The sequence below is a fragment of the Onychostruthus taczanowskii genome, unplaced genomic scaffold (assembly GCF_017590055.1).
Source record: "Onychostruthus taczanowskii isolate IOZ18803 unplaced genomic scaffold, ASM1759005v1 scaffold61, whole genome shotgun sequence".
In the NCBI taxonomy this organism is placed as follows: Eukaryota; Metazoa; Chordata; class Aves; order Passeriformes; family Passeridae; genus Onychostruthus; species Onychostruthus taczanowskii.
The window spans coordinates 4,475,547-4,498,350 of record NW_024503790.1 but is presented as its reverse complement, the minus strand read 5'-3'; the positions used below and the strand labels follow the sequence as shown (position 1 = coordinate 4,498,350).

At 44.4% G+C, this 22,804-nt stretch overlaps 2 protein-coding genes across 5 annotated transcripts; one reads left to right on the top strand and one right to left on the bottom strand.

Moving 5' to 3' along the window:
- The first annotated feature begins 2,353 nt into the window (after window positions 1-2,353).
- On the top strand, window positions 2,354-10,898 carry RER1 (retention in endoplasmic reticulum sorting receptor 1). Of its 2 annotated transcripts, XM_041419654.1 has the most exons (8): window positions 2,370-2,424; window positions 2,788-2,905; window positions 6,458-6,543; window positions 7,079-7,183; window positions 8,078-8,177; window positions 8,702-8,780; window positions 8,886-9,021; window positions 9,806-10,898. In XM_041419654.1, the coding sequence occupies exons 3-8, from the start codon at window positions 6,463-6,465 to the stop codon at window positions 9,893-9,895; spliced, it is 591 nt and encodes a 196-aa protein (XP_041275588.1). In that variant the 5' UTR covers window positions 2,370-2,424; window positions 2,788-2,905; window positions 6,458-6,462; the 3' UTR covers window positions 9,896-10,898. The 2 variants fall into 2 exon arrangements, with proteins under 2 accessions (XP_041275587.1, XP_041275588.1); XM_041419653.1 differs by lacking the exon at window positions 2,788-2,905 and having other exon boundaries at window positions 2,354-2,424.
- A 180-nt stretch (window positions 10,899-11,078) lies between these two features.
- On the bottom strand, window positions 11,079-14,301 carry PEX10 (peroxisomal biogenesis factor 10). Of its 3 annotated transcripts, none has more exons than XM_041419649.1 (6): window positions 14,116-14,301; window positions 13,670-13,750; window positions 12,802-13,208; window positions 11,962-12,137; window positions 11,530-11,665; window positions 11,079-11,283 (listed from the first exon to the last, which is right to left on the bottom strand). In XM_041419649.1, the coding sequence occupies exons 1-6, from the start codon at window positions 14,222-14,224 to the stop codon at window positions 11,212-11,214; spliced, it is 981 nt and encodes a 326-aa protein (XP_041275583.1). In that variant the 5' UTR covers window positions 14,225-14,301; the 3' UTR covers window positions 11,079-11,211. The 3 variants fall into 3 exon arrangements, with proteins under 3 accessions (XP_041275583.1, XP_041275584.1, XP_041275585.1); XM_041419650.1 differs by having other exon boundaries at window positions 11,079-11,279; XM_041419651.1 differs by lacking the exon at window positions 11,530-11,665.
- Window positions 14,302-22,804: the final 8,503 nt, after the last annotated feature.

Below are 22,804 nucleotides of genomic sequence, written 5' to 3'. Positions count from 1 at the left end.
TTAAATCAGAAATAGTTTTATTTCTATTTTTACATCATTATGTTGTAATCATAATCAAGATTTGGGAAGATTTATTGTATTTTCAATTATCCTATTACCCACTCACACACAGCCCAATAATAAATAACCGAAATTGCATAAATGTGAATAATTTGCAGTGGACTGAAGCCATGATGAGCGCTCTGAAGAGGGAGCTGGGATGGATTCCTGCAGGTGAGGAAGCCCAGAAGGCTGGGCACCTGTTTGTGTGGTTAACAGGTGTGTGAGCCAGCAGGGCTTCCTCAGGAACCAGGACAAGGCACGCTCAGCCAAAGCACACAGGGAAACAGCCACGGGGACAGAATGGAGAGAGGCAGCAGCCAGAGAGGAGGGAGCACAGGGAGGAAACATTTTTATGGCAAAAAAAATGAGTGTTTTCCTTCATTAACCTCTGCAAACTTCATTCATGTGTCATCGTTTCCTTTCGTTCCCAAACCTGTGCACATAAAAATGCATGAAAGCCACTGTGCACTTTATTTAATTATTTTAAATTATTTTAATTATTTTTAAAACCAGCTTTCAGAGACTCTGCTCCATCTTCCCTAGGACTCAGTATAGTTGCACTTCTTCACAACATTTTTACTGAACACAAAACCAGTTTTACTGTCAAAAAGGAGATAAATCAAAGTTGTTTGCTATTATTAACCTTCTCCGTTGATAGTTGTAATTATTGTTTGTTTAGTGGACATTTAATCGACCTGAATCTCTGAAGATCCCCAGACTGCAGTGTGCTGTTAACTGACAGCATCCACTCACTAAAAAGATTATCACTTGCCAAAGATTGATCTAAAAATCTGGCCCTGACACTGCTGAAACTGAGATTAAACATTCATGCCAATATTCAATCCATCCTATATCCCACAGAAGTAATGCTGGGATACCCTAGAGCTTGAAATATTAGATACAATTTATAATATTTAATATAATATTATATATTTATATATTTTATAGAAATATATTTATAGTCTAATATATTCATATCATTATATTATTATATTAATATTAGCATGTATATTAATATATTCATTTCTAACCCGTTTATTATATGTATGAAATAAGTATACTCATATACTTGCATACTATAAATACTAAATCAATAGATTTTTCAGAAGTGTCAGGACTATTTTTTTTTTTTTTTTGGCATCTTGTCACTTTTGAGCATGTATTGAATGTAAACTTTAGTACTAAACGCTGCAGCCACGGAGCCTGAAGAATTTACGGATTCAGCCCCAAAAGAGATGCTGGAGAGACGCCCAGTGGTGCCCAAAGGCGGTACAGAAATGTTCGGAACAGCCTCGAGGCAGCGAATCCAGGGAAAAGCAATTCTCGCGCCTGGGGTTCCTTTATCAGTGTTTCTGCTCCACGGGAACAAACGCACCTCAGCACGGGAAGGGGTCTTTGTGTCAGCTCTTTTGACACGTAACGAGTATTTCTTGTCTTCTCCTACTGATTTTGATTCCCAAACGTTCACGTGCTCATTGAATAAAATGCACTGAACTCCACAAAACTTTAAAGCCTTCAACGGTTTTGGCCTCATCCCGTGAGGGGGCTCCGCTCGGCTCGGTTCGGTTCCACTCGGGCTCGATTCGGCCCATCTCGGCGGAGCTCGGTTCGGGCTCGGCTGAGTTCGGCTAGGCTCGGTTCGGCTCGGGCTCGATTCGGCCCATCTCGGTAGAGTTCGGTTCGGGCTCGGTTCGGCTCGGGCTCGATTCGGCCCATCTCGTTAGAGTTCGGTTCGGGCTCGGTTCGGCTCGGGCTCGATTCGGCCCATCTCGGTAGAGTTCGGTTCGGGCTCGGTTCGACTCGGGCATGACTCGGCCCATCTCGGTAGAGTTCGGTTCGGGCTCGGTTCGACTCGGGCATGACTCGGCCCATCTCGGTAGAGTTCGGCTCGGGCTCGGCTATGCTCGGTTAGGCCCCGCCCTCGGCCCCGCCTCCCCGCCTGTCACCGTCCCACTATTGGCCGCGCGTCCACGCCCGCCCCAGCAGCCTCTCTCATTGGCTGCGCTAGCGCGGGGGGCGGGGCCTAGCGCCCCCCTCAGGGTAGCGGGGCGGGCCTGTTCAGCGGCGTGCGCCCCGTCCTGTCCTGCGCTCGGTCCGCGCCGGTACCGCCCAATCCCGCCCCGCCTCACAGACCCCACACACTCCGCCCCACCTCTCACCGCTACCGCCCCGCCCGCTCCCCGTGTCCCCTCACGGAACGCGCACGCCTCCCGCCGCCCCGCCCGGCGCCGCGGCCCCGCCCTCTCCCCCGGGGCCAATAGCGGGGCAGTACCGGGGCTGTGCCCCGCCCCTGAACCCCGGAAGCGGAAGCAGATCCCGGTGCTGCCGCCATATTGGTGTGTGGAGGGGCGGGAGCGGAAGGCAGGACCGGCCCGGTGGCCTGTGAGTACCGGGACGGACCGGGGCCGGAGCGGGGTGGGAGCGGGAGCGTGCACTGCGCCGCCGGGCCGCGGGCGCGGCGCTGACACCCGCGGGCGGGCGGGAGCTCGGAGCGAGCGGCGCCTCCGGGAGCGCGGGGGCTGCTGCGGGCTCGGCGCTCCGGCCGCGGCCTCCCGGGGCTCGGTTCCCGCTTTGCCGGCCCCGCCCTGCTCCGTGCCGAGGCAGCGCAGCCCCTCCCCGTTCGTTGTGGCGGGGCTGAGCGGTGCCCGGGCAAGGGGAAGTCCCTGCTTGCGGGAGTAAGCGAGAAGCGCAGGTGCTGCTCGGCTGCTGTGGCAATGGATAAAATTAAACGCTGCCTTTTTTTAGTGTGAAAAACCAGTCTGAGCGACCAATGGGATGTTGCCCCGTGGTTGTCCGTTCACCCAGTTCTTAATAAATCACCTTAGTGTGTTGCTCTTCAGAGACATTGCCTCTATGAGATAAGGTAACCTGAATGAGTAATGTCTTTTTGCTAGTTACCTGCTTCATTTATATTTTAAATTTAAGAAACATCTGTATTATGAGCAGAGTTGTGCTCTAATTCTGTAGCTCTGTGTGATGCTGTGAGGCTTAAAGTAAATATTCTTACTGCCGGAGGTTCTGCTTTTCAGAACTCGGCGATCAGTGCTGTTTGTAATAAAATTACCATAACAATTGCGATGAAAAGCGTCATTGTTCGGGCCGTACCGTCTCTTATGCGCTGTTTTCAGCAGAGAAAACCTGCTTGTTTCAGGAGCAGCCTCAGTTCTGCTGGTGCAAAGGATTCCCTCCTTGGTTGTCATCATGTGTGTGTGTGCCTGGTTGTGTTCATTTCTCCGTGTGTGTGTGTGCTGGTTGTGTTCATCTGTGTGTTTGTGTCTGGTTGTGTTCACCTCTCTGTGTTTGTGTCTGGTTGTGTTCATTTCTCTGTGTTTGTGTCTGGTTGTGTTCATTTCTCTGTGTTTGTGTCTGGTTGTGTTCATTTCTCTGTGTTTGTGTCTGGTTGTGTTCATTTCTCTGTGTTTGTGTCTGGTTGTGTTCATTTCTCTGTGTTTGTGTCTGGTTGTGTTCATTTCTCTGTGTTTGTGTCTGGTTGTGTTCATTTCTCTGTGTTTGTGTCTGGTTGTGTTCATTTCTCTGTGTTTGTGTCTGGTTGTGTTCATTTCTCTGTGTTTGTGTCTGGTTGTGTTCATTTCTCTGTGTTTGTGTCTGGTTGTGTTCATTTCTCTGTGTTTGTGTCTGGTTGTGTTCATTTCTCTGTGTTTGTGTCTGGTTGTGTTCATTTCTCTGTGTTTGTGTCTGGTTGTGTTCATTTCTCTGTGTTTGTGTCTGGTTGTGTTCATTTCTCTGTGTTTGTGTCTGGTTGTGTTCATTTCTCTGTGTTTGTGTCTGGTTGTGTTCATCTGTGTGTGTGTGTGTGCCTGCTTATATTAATTTCTCTGTGTCCCTGGTTGTATTCACCTCTGTGTTTATATCTGGTTGTGTTCATTTCTGTGTTTGTGTCTGGTTGTGTTCACCTCTGTGTTTGTGTCTGGTTGTGTTCATTTCTCTGTGTGTGTCCCTGGTTGTGTTCATCTGTGTGTGTGTGCCTGCTTATGTTAATTTCTCTGTGTCCCTGGTTGTGTTCACCTCTGTGTTTATATCTGGTTGTGTTCACCTCTGTGTTTATGTCTGGTTGTGTTCATTCTGTGTTTGTGTCTGGTTGTGCTCACCTGTGTGTCTGTCTGTCTGGCTGTGCTGGAGTGGCTGCTGGGCGGTCACAGCTCCTTGTGCTGGGCCCTGAATCTGATGTTCCCCTCGGAGACAGATGGAAAAAGGCTTTTCACAAGGGCTGGAGTGACAGGACGAGGGGGAGTGGCTTAAAACTTCCAGAGGGCAGGGTTGGATGGGATACTGGGAAGGAATCCTTCCCTGGGAGGGGGGCAGGCCCTGGCACAGGGTGCCCAGAGAAGCTGTGACTGCTCCTGGATCCCTGGAAGTGTCCAAGGCCAGGTTGGATGGACATTGGAGCTCCCTGGGATAGTGGAAGGTGTCTCTGCCCGTGGCAGGGGTGGGATGGGATGATCTTTAAGGTCCCTCCCAACCCAAATCATTCTATGGTTCCATGATTATGAAAGAGAAATTGCAACTGTCTAGGTTTAATCATTCCCTTAAACCAACACAGCGCAGTGTTCTTAGCTGTGAGCTGCCCTCAGAGCAGTGCCAAGGACTCCTGCCTTTGATAATTGTTCATTACAGGTCTTCCTCCAGCAGAGTTTTACTGTCATTAGAGATATTACCTTCAATTCTAGTCTGCTCTTGTGGTTAAGCTGAGCCCCAGAGAGGTTTCTGCTCAGTAGAACTGTTGTGTTTCTTGGTTTGCTCTGGAAGAACTGTGTGCATGATAAGAAATCATACATAATCACATATAATGTAATGTTTTACACCAAGCATGATCCCTGCTCCAGCATAAAGCCTTTAGTAGCCTCACACACATGATTTTCTGCTTGCTGTGCACAGGGTAACATTTACAAGATTGTCTTGTAAGGTCTGCTTGTAGCTATATTTGCTGTGAATTTAGCTGTAGAATTAATTTTGACACTATGAGAGTTTTCATTGGTCTCTGATAAATTATTCTGTGGTTTGAATTAGCTAAATTTTTTTTTACAGCTTTATACTTCAGGGCATTAAAAATCACCCCAAAATAAAGCACCAAATGATGCTCACTGAGAATGCTTAACAATTTCTGTCCTGCAGAGAGTGGGGAGAAGAATAATTATTTCTTTTTGCCTGTAGTGGAAAAATGTGTATATTCTGTGACTTTCTACTAGATTCTTTTCTTTTAGCTATAGCCTGAATCAAAGTGGACTCAGCTCCTGAAGCCTCCTAATGAGTCCCCTTAGCTTTTGAAGTGTAACAGGGCTCCTTTTTTTCTACTTTCTAATTATTCCATAGGATGTAGTTTTTAGATGTTTACAGAAAAAATACACAGCTTTAAGGTTTTGTGCCTCCTTAGATTGTCCTTGATGTTAAATTTTCTGCAGCAGTAACTGTATTGCAACATTTAAGATTATTTAATTTTTTTTTTTAAATTTATGAATGTTTCATACATATTTTTTATCCTCTGAGGCTCTTGAGTAGGGCTGAGTGTACTCCCAGTATCCCAGAGTTACATAGTCCCTCCCACAGATGAGGATTCCAGGAAGTAGTGCCAGGGATTGCTCTTGGTGATGTGGCAAAATGTTTCTGCTCAGGATCCACTTTATCTGGTTTCTACCTCGAAGTGAGCTGTAAAACTCACTGATAAGAAAAATAAAGCTCTTCAATTGGTAGCAGAGGCAGGGACTGAAAAATAATCCCCTTGGGTAATTTTTTAATTTGAGTTCAGGCTCTTGGCCCTTTGACTGTACAGTTTTGCTCTTGTATAAAACTGTTCTGTCACTGCTCAGCTCTTGGTGTTCAAGAGACAGAGAAACTCACTGAATTATTCCAGCATGGGCAGCAGTTTGGGTTTGGTGCTCTGGCAGAGTCTGAAACCACTGGTGTGCAAAGTCCTGAATTTATTTATTCACTATGTAGTTACTCAGTATTTAAAATCCTAAGCAGCTTTTTTTAAAAAAAATCTACTTAGTGTGATTTTGTTCTTTGGCTCTGGAGCCTGAGGTGGCAGGAGGGGGGTGCTGGAATTCATGTCTCACTGCCTGGGGCTTGTACCTCAGCCTGTGCCTTAGCAAGGTGACAATGTCCAGCTGGGCTGGTCCTGAATTTCCTTGTGGACTTCTTTATTTCCTTCCCCAAAACGCACTGGATCCTGTCTTGCATTTGTAAATAACCCCTTCTTTGCTTTCTTGGACAAGGAGCTTTCATTTATTTTGGCATAAATGTCCTCTCTTCAAGAATATTCAGAATAATTTGTTTCAAACAGGACAAGGCAGAAGAATTTTGTGTGTAGATGCTGGCTCAGAGAATGTGCTTTAAACCTCCCCGAGCTTAGATTTTGGATTTCAATGTTCCCTTGTCCCATGTTTTGTTTCCACAGCCACCATGTCAGAAGGGGACAGCATTGGGGAGTCTGTGCATGGAAAACCTTCTGTGGTCTATAGATTTTTCTCAAGACTTGGACAGGTTGGTTTTGTGAAGGATTTTTCTGACTCCTTTAAAAGCAGATCTCACTGCAGCTTCTTGATCTCACTGCTTGTTGGCTGGGTTGTTGAAATGCTGAAATCTGTACAAAAGATTTCTTTTGAAGCCTTTTCAAATAGATAAATACCTATAATAAATGGTTTACTGAAATATTTAATGCGTGACATTGCACAGTGAAATATGTTATTACTGTCAAAAAGGAGGAGTGAGTTCAGATTTGGTTTCAAATTCATCTTAAGGGAAGCAACTTGCATAAAATACAGAAAATTTAAATTGCTTTACAAAAATCCTCAAGCATTAAGGATTTTTTTCCTTTTAAAAATATAGAAGCTTGTAAGCACAGTTCTGTGTAATTTATTTGTAGTAAAGAATACAAGTGTTCAATGTTATTCTCTTTTCCAAAATACTCCTCCCAAATGCTTTCTTTTGCCCGTACTACCCTCAAATAAGCTTTATCCATTGTGCATCAAGTATTTTACAGTATTTATTATTTACTGTGCACTTTGTTTTCCTCCAGATCTACCAGTCCTGGTTAGACAAATCCACCCCCTACACTGCAGTGCGATGGATTGTAACGTTGGGGCTGAGCTTTATCTACATGATTAGAGTTTATTTACTGCAGGTGAGAGAACTGGATTTGATGCTGAAGTAGTTCCAGATATTGTTGCTGGTCTAATTTTGATTCTAAGAGTGTTTTTGAAGTGTGCTGTTGCTTTAGAATCAGGTGTGGTATCGTTCACGTAGCAGAAGGTAAATTGTGTGGTCTGAAGAGAGAACACATCCCATGGGTGTGGAAGTCACTGATGCAGAGAGAAAAATGTATGAACACTTGAGGATATTCGTCTGATGGCAATCTGAAATCACAAAATAAATCTCTGAAACCTGTTGTAATTAAGTTTTTGCTTTTATATTAAAGCTGTATACCAGCATGCTCAGAGCCAGGGGTTCCTTTCTGTCATGAAAACCATGAGGAATGGCTTTGTCAGCATTTCTCTCCCTGCAGGACAGGGGCAGACTATTCCCCACTGATCAGATGGTTCTGATTGTTCCATGCTTGTTTCAGATGTTCCATGCAAGTCTGCAGTTCAGTTAAGACCTTGGGAACTGTTATTCCCAAAAACTGAAGATTACAGAATTTGAGACGTTTATAAGTCATAGTAGTAGGAACATTTCAGACTCTGAGAGCTGCAAAGATGATTAAAAAATGGATGGTTTTATGCTTTTTACTACTTTTGAAGTCCACATCTTGAACATAGAGGACGTGGATGCTAGACCGTGGTTTCATGTTCAGTCTGTCACTACAGGAGAGATTTGCTCTCCTGCCATGTTCTAAAACTTGTTTTGATCCCTGAGAATTTATATTTTCACAAGCCCAGAAACCTTTCAGTTAATAATGAGGACATAGAAAAGCTTCTCAAGTAAGCAAAAAACCCAGCTTGTGTAATCTTGTTAAAACATCAGTATCAGAAAATGATTTTCAGGAGGATTTTACCCTTGTCTGCTCCTCCCTGTGCAGGGTTGGTACATTGTGACATATGCCTTGGGAATCTACCACCTCAACCTCTTCATAGCTTTCCTGTCGCCAAAGGTAGACCCCTCTCTAATGGAAGATTCAGGTATGGGGAAAAGTTCCTTTTTACCATCATTTGAAACTTGGTCAAATTTCCAGCTCCTTTTGTCTCATACTGCAGTGTAAAGATAATGCAGTTTTAGCACTACATTGTGTTTTTTAGACCTGAAAAAAATCTGTACAACTTAACATCAAGAGTTGCTATAAAATGTGTCCTTTTTTCATGGGACTTGAATATATTCCATACTGTACTAGTTTTCTGTGTTTTAAGAGGAGGTTTATGTGACTTAAGCTCTCCCCATAGTAACTCAAGTGGCCAGGCATTCCTATTCCCTATTTTCTTTAAAGGAATCTATGTTAAGTTTATTTTAAGGAATTTATGTGAACTTAGATTAAATCAACAACTCTTAACTGGGATCTACCTGTAACAATGGAAATTTGGTGTGGTTTTGTTTTGTGGTTTTTATTTTTTTTTTTTTTTAAGATAGAAAGTAAAAGACTGGAATCTGAATAGTGTAAAAAACTACTGTGAGGAGGTTTGTGGTTTGGTTTCTTTTCTGTTATTTTTAGATGATGGTCCTTCCTTACCTACAAGGCAAAATGAAGAATTTCGGCCTTTCATTAGAAGGCTCCCAGAATTCAAATTCTGGTGAGTGGATCCATCTGCCTGTGTTCTGCTTTTGAAAAACACAAATGTCTGCATCACATTAATGATAACTGGCTTGAAGGATTAATTGTTCCTATTATTTTTCAGGCATTCTGCCACTAAAGGAATCCTGGTTGCTATGGCTTGTACATTCTTTGAGGCTTTCAACGTTCCTGTGTTTTGGCCAATCCTTGTGATGTACTTCATTATGCTATTTTGTATCACTATGAAGAGGCAAATCAAGGTAACTTGGCAAGAACAGAGAATTTGTGATGTCAGGATTTACAGCATTGCTTCAAACTGGCCATTCAGTGGAGCCCTTCAGGGGTTAAATGTTTTGCACACACTTATATTACTGGAGGAACTCCAGTAACTAATATTTCAACATTAATTGTTCAGGTGGGGCATGTTTACAGTGTTGAGCAGATTTTACAAAACTTTATTCTTGTTTTCAAAAGGTTTTGACTTTTAGAGTGCAGTGCCAGGGTTTTATGCAGGTTTTCATCCACTTCCTGTGGCTATTTTGGATGCAGAAGTGTTAACCATCTCTGGTGGGTGAAGAGGGAAGTTCTCTGGTGTGAGAAAGTAGATGAGGGAAAGGGAAAGAACCTAGGCAGGTGATTCAGATCTTTAAACAAATTATTTATGATTTGTTAGCATTTTAAAAAATCCCTAATTTTTTCCTCAGACATTCAGAATTTTGGGCACATACTGTGATTCAAAGTGGTAAATTAAAGTTGAAAGGGTAGTAAATAATTAGTACCTCTGTGCTCTCTCCAGTTTCCTGTGGTTCCCCAGTCAGTAATCTTCACTGTAGTGTACAATTCATTGGGTAATCCAAAATCTGAGCTTTATAAAGCTGCTCTCATACCTATTTAGATTTAAACTGCTGTAGGATTAGCTATTTCATTACCTTTACTAAGAACTCTTTCTGGAGGACTCAGTAATTTACAGTATGTATTAGAAACCATTTTTTCTAAATATTACGTATCTTTCTTGTCTCAACAACTGCTGTCTTCTCTTTGCAGCACATGATAAAGTACAGATATATACCCTTCACACATGGCAAGAGGAAATACAAAGGGAAAGAGGATGTGGGGAAGACCTTTGCTAGCTAGGAAGAAGCAATCAACCTGTTGACCAATTCTACTGCTCACTAAAGGAACGATTTTGAGCCATTGTAACAATGCCTTTTTTCTTCATAAAAGTGATTAACAGAGTGGTGACAAAGCAGTTGAATTTTCATTTTATGAGGATCTTGCTGTTTTTATCTGAAATATCAGATTCTCGAGGAAACTGGCATTCTAACCAAATTGCATTGAGTTCATTCTCTTTTGTAAGAAGTTGGAGAAACTTTGGATAATCCCATGGATTTGGGATAATGTATTTCTTTCAAGATCTGTTGCACTGGAGAGGTTAATGACCTAGAGTTGGATATTTTTACATAGTTCTCCTGCTTAACATCACCCTGAAGTGCTGTGCACATCTGTGGAGGAAAGTGTAAGCTGGCACACGTGATGCTGTTTTCTGCTTCATGGCCGTGTGCTGTTTTCATAGAAAAATTCAGTAGACCTAAATTAGATTCAGAACTAAAGCCAGTTTCCTAAATGCATGGTATTACTGAGTTATAACCAAACAAGTATAGATAGGAATAAGAAATTACTAAATTATGGGGTTTGCAGTAGGGCAAAAATACTCATTTAGCTTCTAAAGCAACTCGTTTGTGTTGGGTTTTAATGCCAGTTTCACGGTTCCATCTCCCAGCAGATGCTAAAATTGGGCTCTTCTGATGACTCAGAACTTTGTTCAAACTCTATCACAATTTCCTTTGAGGACCTGGAATTATAAAAGTATATATTTTAATTGTTATTGGTTGGAGTTTTTTTCATATGTAATGGTTTTTTCAATAATTGAAGTTGACTTCATGCAGCCCCACAGGACGTACCCAAACTGGCCAGAACAGACAGTCATGGGGGTTTTCACACAGATTTTCTTTTTTTATGGGGGGAAAAAAATGAGAGAAAAATGACCTGCATGTAAACTTTTTCATGTGATACAACTGCAGTTTTATTAAGTGACTTTTTAATTCCAAAATTTATTAAAAGACAGTGTTCCCCTTTACTTGTTCTCTATCTTTATATACATCTCTTGATCTAACACTATTTATGACTCCTTTTCAATAATGGTTGCCCTCACTTTATCTTCATGCAATGCCTTTTTCAACTCTTCAGGGAACATTCATTTGAGTTAAGCATGTTTAGAATCCCATTTTTAATATTGTCAGGAGCTACAGCAGAAGGGTAGAAACAAAAATAGCTTTATTCTGTCACACAGGAATGTAGTACCACCTTGCACAGGCAGTTTCCAGTCTAATAAAGCCTTTTCTTGGACCAACCTAAGCTGTAGGACAAGTATGAGACAGAAGAGGTTTCCTTTACATTTGGTAGTGCCGTAGGTAGATCAGTTTCTGAGGATGGAACTTCTCTCTGCACAGTGGACATTCTGCCTGGAGAAAGAAAAGGGAGCAGATGGACATACTGAATAGTTCTATTTAAAAAAAATCTGAATAGAACTGCTTAGCTACTTTTAGAAAACAATTTTTCAGTCCCAGCTGTGGTACAAGCTCCCCTGAGCTGGCCCAGTGTGAAGTGCTCACCTTACTGCCCTCACCTACGTCATTGTCATTGTATTTCAGCAGCTCCATAGGTGCTGGTCAGCTCTGGGTGGGTCAGCAGCCAGGCTGGGTACTCACCCTGGTGCTGCACCAGGCAGTGATGCACTCCCAGCAGAAGAGGTGCCCGCAGGGGGTGGCTGTGCTGTGCCTCCTCTCCTCCAGGCACAGCGTGCAGCGCGACTGGCGCCCGGCCGCCGCCTCCTTGCTCCTGCTTCTAATTAACACAGGCACAGGGGGGTTAATTGCACTTAGCCTGCCTGGCAGAAGTACTGGGTAACACATCCTGAGGTAAAACCCGTGCTCGAGTATCAGCTCTTTTCATGAAGGTGTCAAAAACGCCAAAGCATGAAGTCCAAGACACGCATGAAACAGCAAGGAATTAATTGTGCTAATTAATGAAATATTACATCAGACTGTAACCTAAATTGGGGTGTCACTCCTGTGGTGTCCCTTTTCGTGACAGCTGTGAGAATCCCACCTCTTTCCTAGGAATTAAGAACCACCTCTTACTTCTGGTGAGTGAGGTTGCGGTGCAGCCTCCACTCCTGCCTTGCTCTCTGCTTCTGTTTGAAGCTGTACATCTGAACTCCAATGGTCAGCAGAAGGTGGAAGAGGGAAATTATTCCAAGAAACTTGTAACTTGATCGGATGCTCTGATCTTCTCCTTGCAGTCCTCCAAAATGCAGCTACAGAATTCACAGGAAGAGAGATGTTTTGTTACTGTGGTTTTAGGAAACTGTTCCTCCTCTCCCCAGCTGCAATAAACTTGTTTTGGGATTCTCATAATGTCAAAAAAATTGACATTTTAGGACTTCTCAGCCAGCTGTCTCTCAGGAGGTGTAACCACCTTCAGTCAGGCTGGACTTAGCTGCTGTCTGCCTATAAAAATTGCAGCTTTAATTGGTCTGGTTCTCTTATGTACCCCTGATCAAACAAACACCTCTTTCCTGCACTGATGCTGGGACTTGTTGAAACTTTTGTCCATACACATTTCTGGGCCAGTATGGCTGATGTTTTTTTTGTAAAGATACAAAATTATCTTATAGAAAAGTGCTACCTAAATGTGTACTGGGTATTGTTCAAAACAATATTTCCTGTGGATTTATCAAGTCACCTCTCACTTCCAGTGTGTTTGTGGCAGACAGACTGAAGTTACAAGTATTAACTTGTGACACCCAATTGATGTTTATTACCTGTAACCTTGTGACTGCAGGGACTTTTCACCCCCCACATAAGGCAAAACCTTCCCTCTCACCCCTCTGCTCTGCAAATTCCTTACCCCTTTTATACACACAGCGCCCCAGAAGAGGCCAAAATTCTGCACTCACATCTTGAACCAAAACCACTTACATATGAGATCCCTGTGACCCTTTTGGACAGGTGATAGAACGTGCCCTGGATGTAGAACACTGCCAGGTGGAGCCGGTGCAGCAGGGGGATGGATTTTTTAAGGACATCCACGACTTGGGAGGCTTTTTTCTTCTGCTGCTCCGTGAGCTCCCCGACCTGCTTCCGAACCCAGCTGCGAATGAAGCTCCTGCTGGGAAAGCCAAGTGCTGGGGGGCTCTCTGGGCTCCTGGATTCCTCAGCCTCCATCTGCAGCTCGTGTTCCAGGTGCAGCAGTGCCTTTTCCAGGCAGTAGGGTACCACGGTGTGCAGGGAAATGAAGAGAGCCCGACGAAGGAAAGAAGGAACCTTCTTCTTGCTTGGGTCAACCTGAATGATGTTCACATACTCTTCTCCCAGAGTCTGGTAACCTAAACAATGTGTGCGACAGAAAACAGGGTGAGAGGGCAACTGCAGGATCATTCTGGATGTGCTGAGCAGTGGGGACAGGCTGTTCAGGCTTTGGCATTTGGAAATAGTAATTTTTTGTTGAATTAAGATAAGTGTCATGGTGACATCCAGTATCTGCAGTTTTAGGCTTAAAGCAGGGATACTTTTCATGGTGTCACCTATTCCTTGCTTTTAAAAAAACAGATTTTAGAAGAACATCTATCTGTGTTGATAAAGTGTGTTTGAACCCAACTCTGACAATTTTGTGGTTTCGTATTTACCAGTAGGCATTTATCCAAACCAAACCAACCCCCAGGCTGGAAAGAACTGCCGTTCCCAGGCTCAGGTGGTGATCACCACCACAGTGCCCGCAGCGCTGCCTCCCCAGCTTTCAGATGTTGGCAGAAATGATGAAAAACTGATAAATGACAGAGAAGGTTACCTGACAGCGTGGTCAGCACGAAATAGGCCACATCGGAGAGCAGCTCCACCTCCCTCCTCCACGCCAGCCACGGCCGGGCACCTGCGGGACGGGGGCGCGGCTGTCACTGCACCAGAGCCGCGCTGAGCGCCGCCGCCGCCATGGCGGGCGGAGGGACACGGGGCCTCGGGCGGCACCGCGGCCCCGGCAGCGGCGGAGCACCCGCTGCCCGCGCAGGGATATCCCGTCAGCGCGGGGCGGGAAAAGGAGCGGGAAACGCCTCCTCTACCCTGAGGGGAAGAAGAGGGGCGGGACGGGTGGGAAAAGGGTGGGAAAAGAGGCGGATAGAGAGGGAAGGGGAATTCCTCCCGGTCTCGCCAGCAGCCCGCTCCGACCCCCCATCCGCACCCGCTGTGCCGGAACACCCGCGAGGGCTCGGGGTGGATCCAACCCCCCGCAGGCATTACCCGCCAGCCCCCGCAGCGCCGTGCCGGCCCCGCTGCGCAGCCCGGCCCGGTAGAGCTCGTCCTTCTGCCCGCAGCGCACCAGCCGCGCCGGGCCCGCCGCCGCCGCCATGGCGGGCGGAGGGACACGGGGCCTCGGGCGGCACCGCGGCCCCGGCAGCGGCGGAGCACCCGCTGCCCGCGCAGGGATATCCCGTCAGCGCGGGGCGGGAAAAGGAGCGGGAAACGCCTCCTCTACCCTGAGGGGAAGAAGAGGGGCGGGACGGGTGGGAAAAGGGTGGGAAAAGAGGCGGATAGAGAGGGAAAAGGGTGGGGAAAGGGGCGGATAGAGAGGGAAAAGGGTGGGGAAAGGGGCGGATAGAGCGGGAAAAGGGTTGGAAAAAGTGCCGTGAGGGGCGGGAATGGGAGGGAAGGGAGTGTTAGGGGAGGGAAAAGGGGCGGGAAGAGCGCAAGGGGAGGGAAGGGGTGTGAGGGGTGGGAAAAGGGGCGAGGAAACGGACTGTGAGGGGCAGGAAGGGGCCGGGAAAGGGGAGGGAAAGGGGAGGGAAAGGCTGTGATGGGCGGGGAAAAGGGAGGGAAAAGGAACGGGAGGGAGCGCCGCGATCGCGGCTGAGGTGCTGAGAACGGTAAAAGTGAGATCTGGGATGTTTCAGAACACAGTTCACAAGGAACACACCGAATCACCGCTCCCCATGTGCACTCCACAACCTTGTACATTTTTTTTTTTTTTGTTTGTTTGTTTTGTTTTTTTTTGTTTTTTTGTTTTGTTTTGTTGAATTAAGAGAAGCATCATGGTGCCATCTGCAGTTTTAGGCTTAAAGCAGGGATACTTTTCATGGTATCTATTCCTGCTTTTAAAAAATTGGGGATAATTCAGAAGGAAGGTGTATTCAGTGTCCTGCCATTGCTTTTTTTATCAGCTGCGAAATGTTCCGTGCATCCCTTCAAAGCTGAGCTGTTTGTATGGAGAAACTGAACAAGCTGCCCTTTGTTTTCTGCCGAGCTCTACGAACAACAAACACAGCAACGAACAAACCTCCACACAGCAAAGTCACAAACACATCAACTTGTCAGTGCATCCCTCTCCAAAATCCCGGTACCAGGCAATAAACCTCTACGTGTGTGTGTATTCATATATATTTACACTCTGAGGTGCAGTACATTCATTTTTGCCAGAACACTTTTTTCTTTTCCCCTAGCAGATTTTAATGTCGCATTGTTATAAAATCAGTTTTGCAGCAGGCTAAACTGAAGGGACAGTTAAACAGTTCCGCATTTAATTCATTTATTTGACAAAACTACATTAAATGGAATTAAAGCAGGTGTTTTCATGAAGAATTTACAGATTGATATGGCAGGAACTCACTGGAAAGTTTTGGGAGAGCAGGAGCTTGGTGGATTTTTTCTTTTTACTGAGAAGCAAAGAAAGGCTCCCTGTGGCCAAACATAACCACAAATAAACTGGATTTGTAATCCTTTCAGTAGCCTATTAGTGCACAGATCGTGGCATCAAAGTCCTAATTAAACTGCACCAGAAGTTGTACGTGATAAGTAAAGCTGTGATGAATCTCACAGATAAGCAAAGCATTCTTAATCCCTCCCTCCCTGCTCCAGGCGCTGCTCAGTTTTTATTTGTTAGGGTGTGTCGCATCAATGGAATCGCGGATTTGTTCCCTCTGTAAAATTAATGGAATTAGGGGAAAAAATTGGCACATTTTCCGCCGTTCAACAGCAGGGGACGCACCTGCATAAGGAAATGTCCCCCTGGAAGCGGGCTCTGGAATGGGACATTGTCACATTTAAATGTATTAAATAAGAAACTCGAAGCTGCCACCTTAAATTATAGAATTTCTAAAATATATAAAATTAAAACCGATTGACCAAACCTTGGACCATTTTGTTCAGGATTCCAATCCAATCTCTCATGGTTTGATTTTTGTTTGAAGGCACAGCTGTGTGTATCTCACACATCCAACAGCTCAATGGTTAAGAAAAATACCAAACATATTTGTTGCCCTTTTGCTGAAGTGGGTAAATGTGATTTTCTTATTTTATGGGTCAAGAAACCAAAGAAGAGGTCGAGAGGTTTTTCTTGGTTTTTTTTTTTTTTTTTTTTTGTTTTTTTTTTTTTTTTTTTTGAAAGCTGAAATCCTGACTAATGACCACTTGATTATTAGATTGGAAACCATTTATAAAGCTGAAGATCAGACTCTGCCAACAAGTGTTAGGACATCTGAAGTGTGCCCGTTTTGACTTATTTAGTGGATTTTATTACATTCTAAAAGTTGTTTTGTGATGTTTTGAAGGGTGGGGGTCCTGTCAGTGTGTTTTGAGCTGAGGAGGTGCAGCATGACAAAACCTTCCCATTTTGTGATATGCTTTCATGTATACATTCATACACAGATATAAACACACACATGCATAAAATGTTAGCTGTCACACTATGATCTGTCAGGAAAATCTGATTCTTCTTTGCATTCTGATGGATACTAGTGACTTCAGAAAACCACCATTATCTCTTAAAACGTAGCTGCTGTGTTTTTGATTACGTTTTTGGAAGCCAAGTTTCTTGATTTCCATGCCATGCTTCCCTGCCTTTCCTTCTAACAGACCTGACAGGGGAACGAGCTGCTTCGCTGACGTTACCACAAGGAAGTCCAAAATGTAAAAAACCCTCAGTGCTCAGCAATGATTAACTTTTCCTCCCACAGGCTACTTGTCTGTGCATCGTAAAATCTGATTTTGCCTCTGCAGACCTGTTAGGAGACAAGAGGTTCGGAGCGCAGCTTTCAAGCAGGGCACCGGGCAGATGTTTCAGTTCCCAACCTGAAGAACAGGTTCTGCGGATGCAAAAGGAACGAAACGTCTGCTCGGCATTGTTACCACCCTCCGATTCCTTTTGCCTCCTCCCACTTTGAACTTGTTACCCTGGAGCTGAACTGTTTGAACAGGGGCTGTAAAGCTGCTTTGTGATCAGAGCCCTCAACATGTGAAAGCGGGGCGGGATTTCGCTGCAGACTCCGCCGGTCCCTCCCTCCCTCCCTCCATCCATCCCTCCTCCCGGTTTTGTCCCGGGTATGAAGGTTGGACGATCCGCGCACGGGAGCCGGGACAGCCTGTCTGCACTGCCCGGCCGGGGCAGACAAAGGTGTGTGCGGCGTTTGCTTTCTGCTTTCTCTTGCAGCCATCGTTCTGGTGTACTTTTAACACTTTTGCTCGCTCTTGTGTGTTAGAAACAAGGTTTGTAGTACACTACCCCAGGAGCGTGCACAGCCTTACAGCTGTGACAGAATTTGCTACTGCTTTTGCTCTTCTTTTTGAAGGAAGGGGGAAAATGGAAAGAGCATCATGTCTAATGCTTGTTTTATTTTATCATGCTTTCTCTTATTAATGAAAATGTTCAGGAACCTTGGAATTGTATTAATCCTAAAGTTTTAGATTCTCTGAGCTTGTAGGGATGAAGCAAACTACATTTGTGATTCAAGTTTAGACTTTTCTAACTGGACAACTGCTTTTTTTTTAATGAAAGACTACTGCATTCATTCTGAACTGATAACCTGAGCCTTGAGCTTTCCCAGGTGTAGGGAGCCAAAATGAAAACTGACTTGGATAAGAGAGGTTGGATGTAAAATAAACTTCAGGTATTTAAATAAAATACCAGTTTAGCAACAGAACGTGGCTGATTCTGTGACTGAACAGCCAAGTCTTAACTTGGGAGGAAGGACATGCACAACACTTTGAAGAGTTATTAATGTTTTTATTTTTGAAAATTTTTAAATTAAAAAAAAAACCCAACTCATTCTTTTGGACTACAGAGAAATAATTTTCAGTTCTTTCCTGGCATAAAAATGTGGGTAACAATTGCAGAGATGTGGCAAATGATAAGGATGGCTGCATTGCTGGGGCTGTGTGTGCTCCAAATGCTTCTGGCTTCAGGGTTCAGATGTAGGTCTTAAATAAACCTTGAATCCTTGGGTGATAATTTCTAGAATCATGTTCTGTTTCATGGTAGAGGTAGGTTGGCTGCTATAAAATAAAACAAAAGTAGAGTAAGAGTCACTGCTGACTGTGGTTGGTTTGAGGTAGGAAACTGATGCCATGTTCAGAATGGAGCTCAAAGTGATGAAAGAATGTGGTGAAAGTTTTGTCTACTGTGAGAGCTTTTTCTGTCCTTACTGAGGGTGCAAAAACTGTGCTGGGGAGAATTCCTTCTTGCCCAGTGAGATTAGTGGGAGAAAGTGTTCAGTGCAAGTGAGGGGAGGTCAGTGAGTGCCGAGGACACTGTGTTATCTGAATAAGGCTGAGTGGTGTCAGTGTCACTGTGTTCTGGTGGCCCCAGGATTGCTGTGGGGACAGGGAGAAATGTTAACTTGGCTCTGGGCTCTTCAGCAGGAGCACTGCTTGTCACAGGCTCTCTGCTTTGGGCACTGAGGGTTTATTACAGAGAGCACAGGCCATGGCCAGATACAGAAATATTTGTCATGGCAGAGCTGTTAACTGTGGGCTTTTTTATTCAATAATCAATATTTCACCAGAATTGCTTCTTCTTATAATATAAACCTGTATAACTGAATCTTGAAACACTCAGGGCTCCCTGAGTCTTATATTTAATGACTCTGTTGGCAAGATGAGCTCCTATAATGCAGTGTATTTTGATTATTCCCAGCCAAGGAACAAGTTTATTCTGGCTTTGCAAAAAAGGATGATAACATTCCAGTTTATAGCCAAGCTCCTTCTACATTGTCTGAAAAGGCTTTTGTTTTCATTCATCATTTCTGTAATTTTTCTGAATTAAAAGCTACTCCATACTTAAAGTGGCTGAGGGTATCTTAGTGAATGGTCCTGCAGGAATAACAGAGCAATGAAATACATGGCATGCAAGGCTTTTCTAAAATCCTGTACTCAGGGTGTCAAAACAAAACAACTTCACTTTGGTTTTGAAATAAATGTTACAGAGCCCTCAGTCCCTAAATATAGCTCAAAGGGGACAACATACTTGTGAGTATCATTGGAATTTGTTCTTGTTAATTTGTCCAGAGCTGAGAAAATTACTTTATAAATGAATTTGAGTGGGTTAGAGGATGAGACTGAAGAGATTTTTCAGCAAAGATAGTCTTGCAGTTACTAAGGATTATTTGAATTTACTGCAACACAATTTTCATGCACCCAGATATCTCAGTTCTACATTAGTTATCTTTAAAATGACCCACTTCTTCCCATTATAAGCTTAAATTGATCTGATCTTAATATTGAAATAGATTCTCCAGTGTTATGCCTGAATCTTCCTTCACTTCCACTGTCTTGACCTCATTTGTGAGTTCACCTCTGCTTCCACTGTTCCCTCTGGCCTCGCTGGATGATGGCAAACCTTGTGTCCCCCCCTTGTGACAATTCCTGGTGGCAGCTGTGACATGAGCAGTAGGTACTGGCCATGCATCCAGGCTCAGCTGGCAGAGAAGGAAAGCCCTGCATGACATGAGCCCCTGTTCCGAGGGGACAGCCATCCATGGCCACAGCGTACAACCCCTCAGCCCAGATTTTGCTGCAAGTCACTGAAATTCTGGTCTCCACATTACTGCTTAGGGCACAGACTCTAAATCTGTAGGGAATTTCCAAACTTTGGATTCATTGTTTAAGCTGCCTTCATTTTGTGGGGGTGGAGCAGTTCCCCTCAGCACACGTAGGTGCACAGCAGAGTCATTGGATAGGTACCTGCACACTGCAGGCTGTGACAAACCTTCACACATGCCGAGACAAAGTTCTCAGCTTCCTTCCTCTTTGCTATCTGGCAGACTGCACACGAGACTGTGCAGTCCTGAGAGAAATGCTGGGTGCAGACATCAAGACAAGCATAACCTGAGTGAGGATTTCAGATCCATTTGCATGACAAATGCAGCATGAAACTTGAGAGACTGATTTTGGTGTACCTGGTTCAGATCTTGGCCCGCATTTTGTATTGTTCATCACAGCCTCGCTTGTTTCCATTTAATTAGGGAACGGCTCCTGTAGAATCTTCTGACATCTTAATAGTTGTCAGGGAGCTCTGGATTGCCTCACACATGACAAGGGAGATCAGGTGGGAAGGTGAGGGATCTTTCCATGTTAACATTCCTGGGAGAGATTGAAAGTGCTGCACAAGCTCTGTAGTTCCCATTCCCTGAGGTGTTTGCCAAGGGCTGTTAGGAAGAAACTTAAACCAGCACTTTTTATGCTCAGTCTGGTGTTCAGAGGATGTCTCCTCTCAGCTCTCCATGCAGGATTAGTTACTGCAAGGTAACTTAAAAGAAGTTCCTCCCTGCCTCTTCTCCCTTCAACATAACCCCCTACAGCTTGTTATTCCAGATTTCCTACTGCCCTTAGATGCTGGAACGGATTCTCTGGAAGTTTTCTCTGCCCTTAACTGAAAACATGCAATTTGTATTTTATTTAATAATAGTAAAAAAAACCCAAACACCAAAATAAAACAACAACAAAAACCAACTAATGAATGGAGCCTGAGGAAACAATGGCAGCTGCAATTGAGGTGCCTGGAAGAAGTTCTATAGCCTGCAGAGGAGAACCTCAAAAACACAACTTTGGGATGAGTTATAATGGCATTATTTAGTGGGATTGTTGCAAGGACTACATGAAATATTTTCTATTTAAACAACTTAACAGGTTTTTGTCTCCTACAGTGTAAAGTGACCTATCCCACTTCTTCCCCTCCCGTGAGTTTAGACTGAGATGAGGTTATTGAAGTAATGTTATTTATTGACTAACCAAGTACTAAAGTCCATGATAAGGTGGAGAGCAAAGCAGAGCTGTACTTTGAAATTTATTGGATCAGGCCTTAAAGACTTGCTGCCTTGTAATTCCCATGTGTGCACGTCACTGCCCTGTGTTTGACAAAAGGAGGATGGATTGAGTGGTTCCCAGACCCATTCCTGCTAATAGAGGAGATTCATAATTGAAGAAATTGGTTTGGATATTTGGTAAAAAAAATAAAATAAAAAATGGCAGTGTCCTCTTGAAGTTGCCAAGCACAAGCATGTTTTTCTTGTTTGCAATATTCTCTTAGTGTCTGTCTGCCTGTGCTTGGGCTCTTGTGTTTGGCCCTACCAGGCATCCTCAGAAGAAAGCTGATGTTTGCCACTGATTTGTGAAAGGTGACAAGTTGCCACCTTTTCTCTAACTCCCCCAGTGTAAATTAATTCTTAATATCCAAGAGATTCATCAGTGCAGCATTAAGCTGCTGTACAGAATTAAAGGAGTTTGATTAAAGACATCATTCTTAAAATAATTTCCTGCTCATTTACATGAAATTGAAGAAAAAAAATTTTTAAAAAATCAGACTTCTGGAGAGTGACCAAGACTGCCAGCACAATTGGCAGCATGAACATTATTGGAATTCTAGATCTGATTACAAGTGGCATCGGAGCCCACAGTCTATCTCTCCTCAGTATGACTCACAAATTCCCAAGTGCAGCAGAACTTTTCCAGCAGTCCTCACTTTCTGTCTCCTAACAAGGAGATCTTCCTTCCTCATTTCTTCTCTGAGGCTTTTTGTTTTTTGTGGTCTAGAGTATGAAACTTTTATTTTCAAAGTTCTTTTGAGCCAAGCTATTGGATGATATTTAGAACTTTGCTTAATTAGTTCCTTTTGCCTCCTAATAGAAATTGCCAGTTCTCCCTTGCTAATACAAAATGCAAATTTTCTTCAGAAGCAAGAGGCTGCTGTGTTTCCATTGTCACTTCAGACAGGTCTGGGAACTGGCTGGTGACAGGGAATGATGGTGAAACCGAGAGGGGTTTTGGCAATTCAGGATAAATAGGGCAGGGGATTACAAACAAGTCTATCCCTACAGAGAAAAATTGTTACAAATTTCACATTTTGTTTCATAAAGTTAATGCTAAAGTCGTATGATGTAGTTCATACAAACCTGAGATAAATAATTTGGATTTAATAACAAGTCTGCTGACTTGCATAAGGAATATTCAGTTACATCATTGAACAAAAATGCAGGGCTCCTGCATGTGCAGCTCCAGCTCAGGCTGTAAGGGGCGGCTGAGGAAAAGCTGACAAATCTTAAGTGCTCCTTTTAAGTGGGATGTTCTGGGTGAAGGTGAACACGGCAGCCTGCCAGGAAGGAATCCTGATGTCCTCTTGTGCCTTTTCTGCACTTTCTCCTTTTAACCGAGGAGACTCAGTGGCACGCCGCTGTTGTGAGTGTGCCCGGTCCCTTGGGAAGAGGAATGCGGGATCACACCCTAAGGTGTGGGCTCAGCCCTGGTTCCGCGGGGCTGGAGCAGCCTCCTCTCCTCTCCTCTCCTCTCCACTCCTCTCCTCTCCTCTCCACTCCTCTCCTCTCCTCTCCACTCCTCTCCTCTCCTCTCCACTCCTCTCCTCTCCTCTCCACTCCTCTCCTCTCCTCTCCACTCCTCTCCTCTCCTCTCCACTCCTCTCCTCTCCTCTCCACTCCTCTCCTCTCCTCTCCACTCCTCTCCTCTCCTCTCCACTCCTCTCCTCTCCTCTCCACTCCTCTCCTCTCCTCTCCACTCCTCTCCTCTCCTCTCCTTTTTCCCTGGCTGTGCACTGGCGTGTCTGGACGTGCAGGTTATCTCCGTGCAATTCCCTGCTGAATGGAGCTGCATTCCTTCAAATGAGCAGCGTGTCAGAGGCAACCACACTGCAGCTTAAAAGCAAATCCCAGCT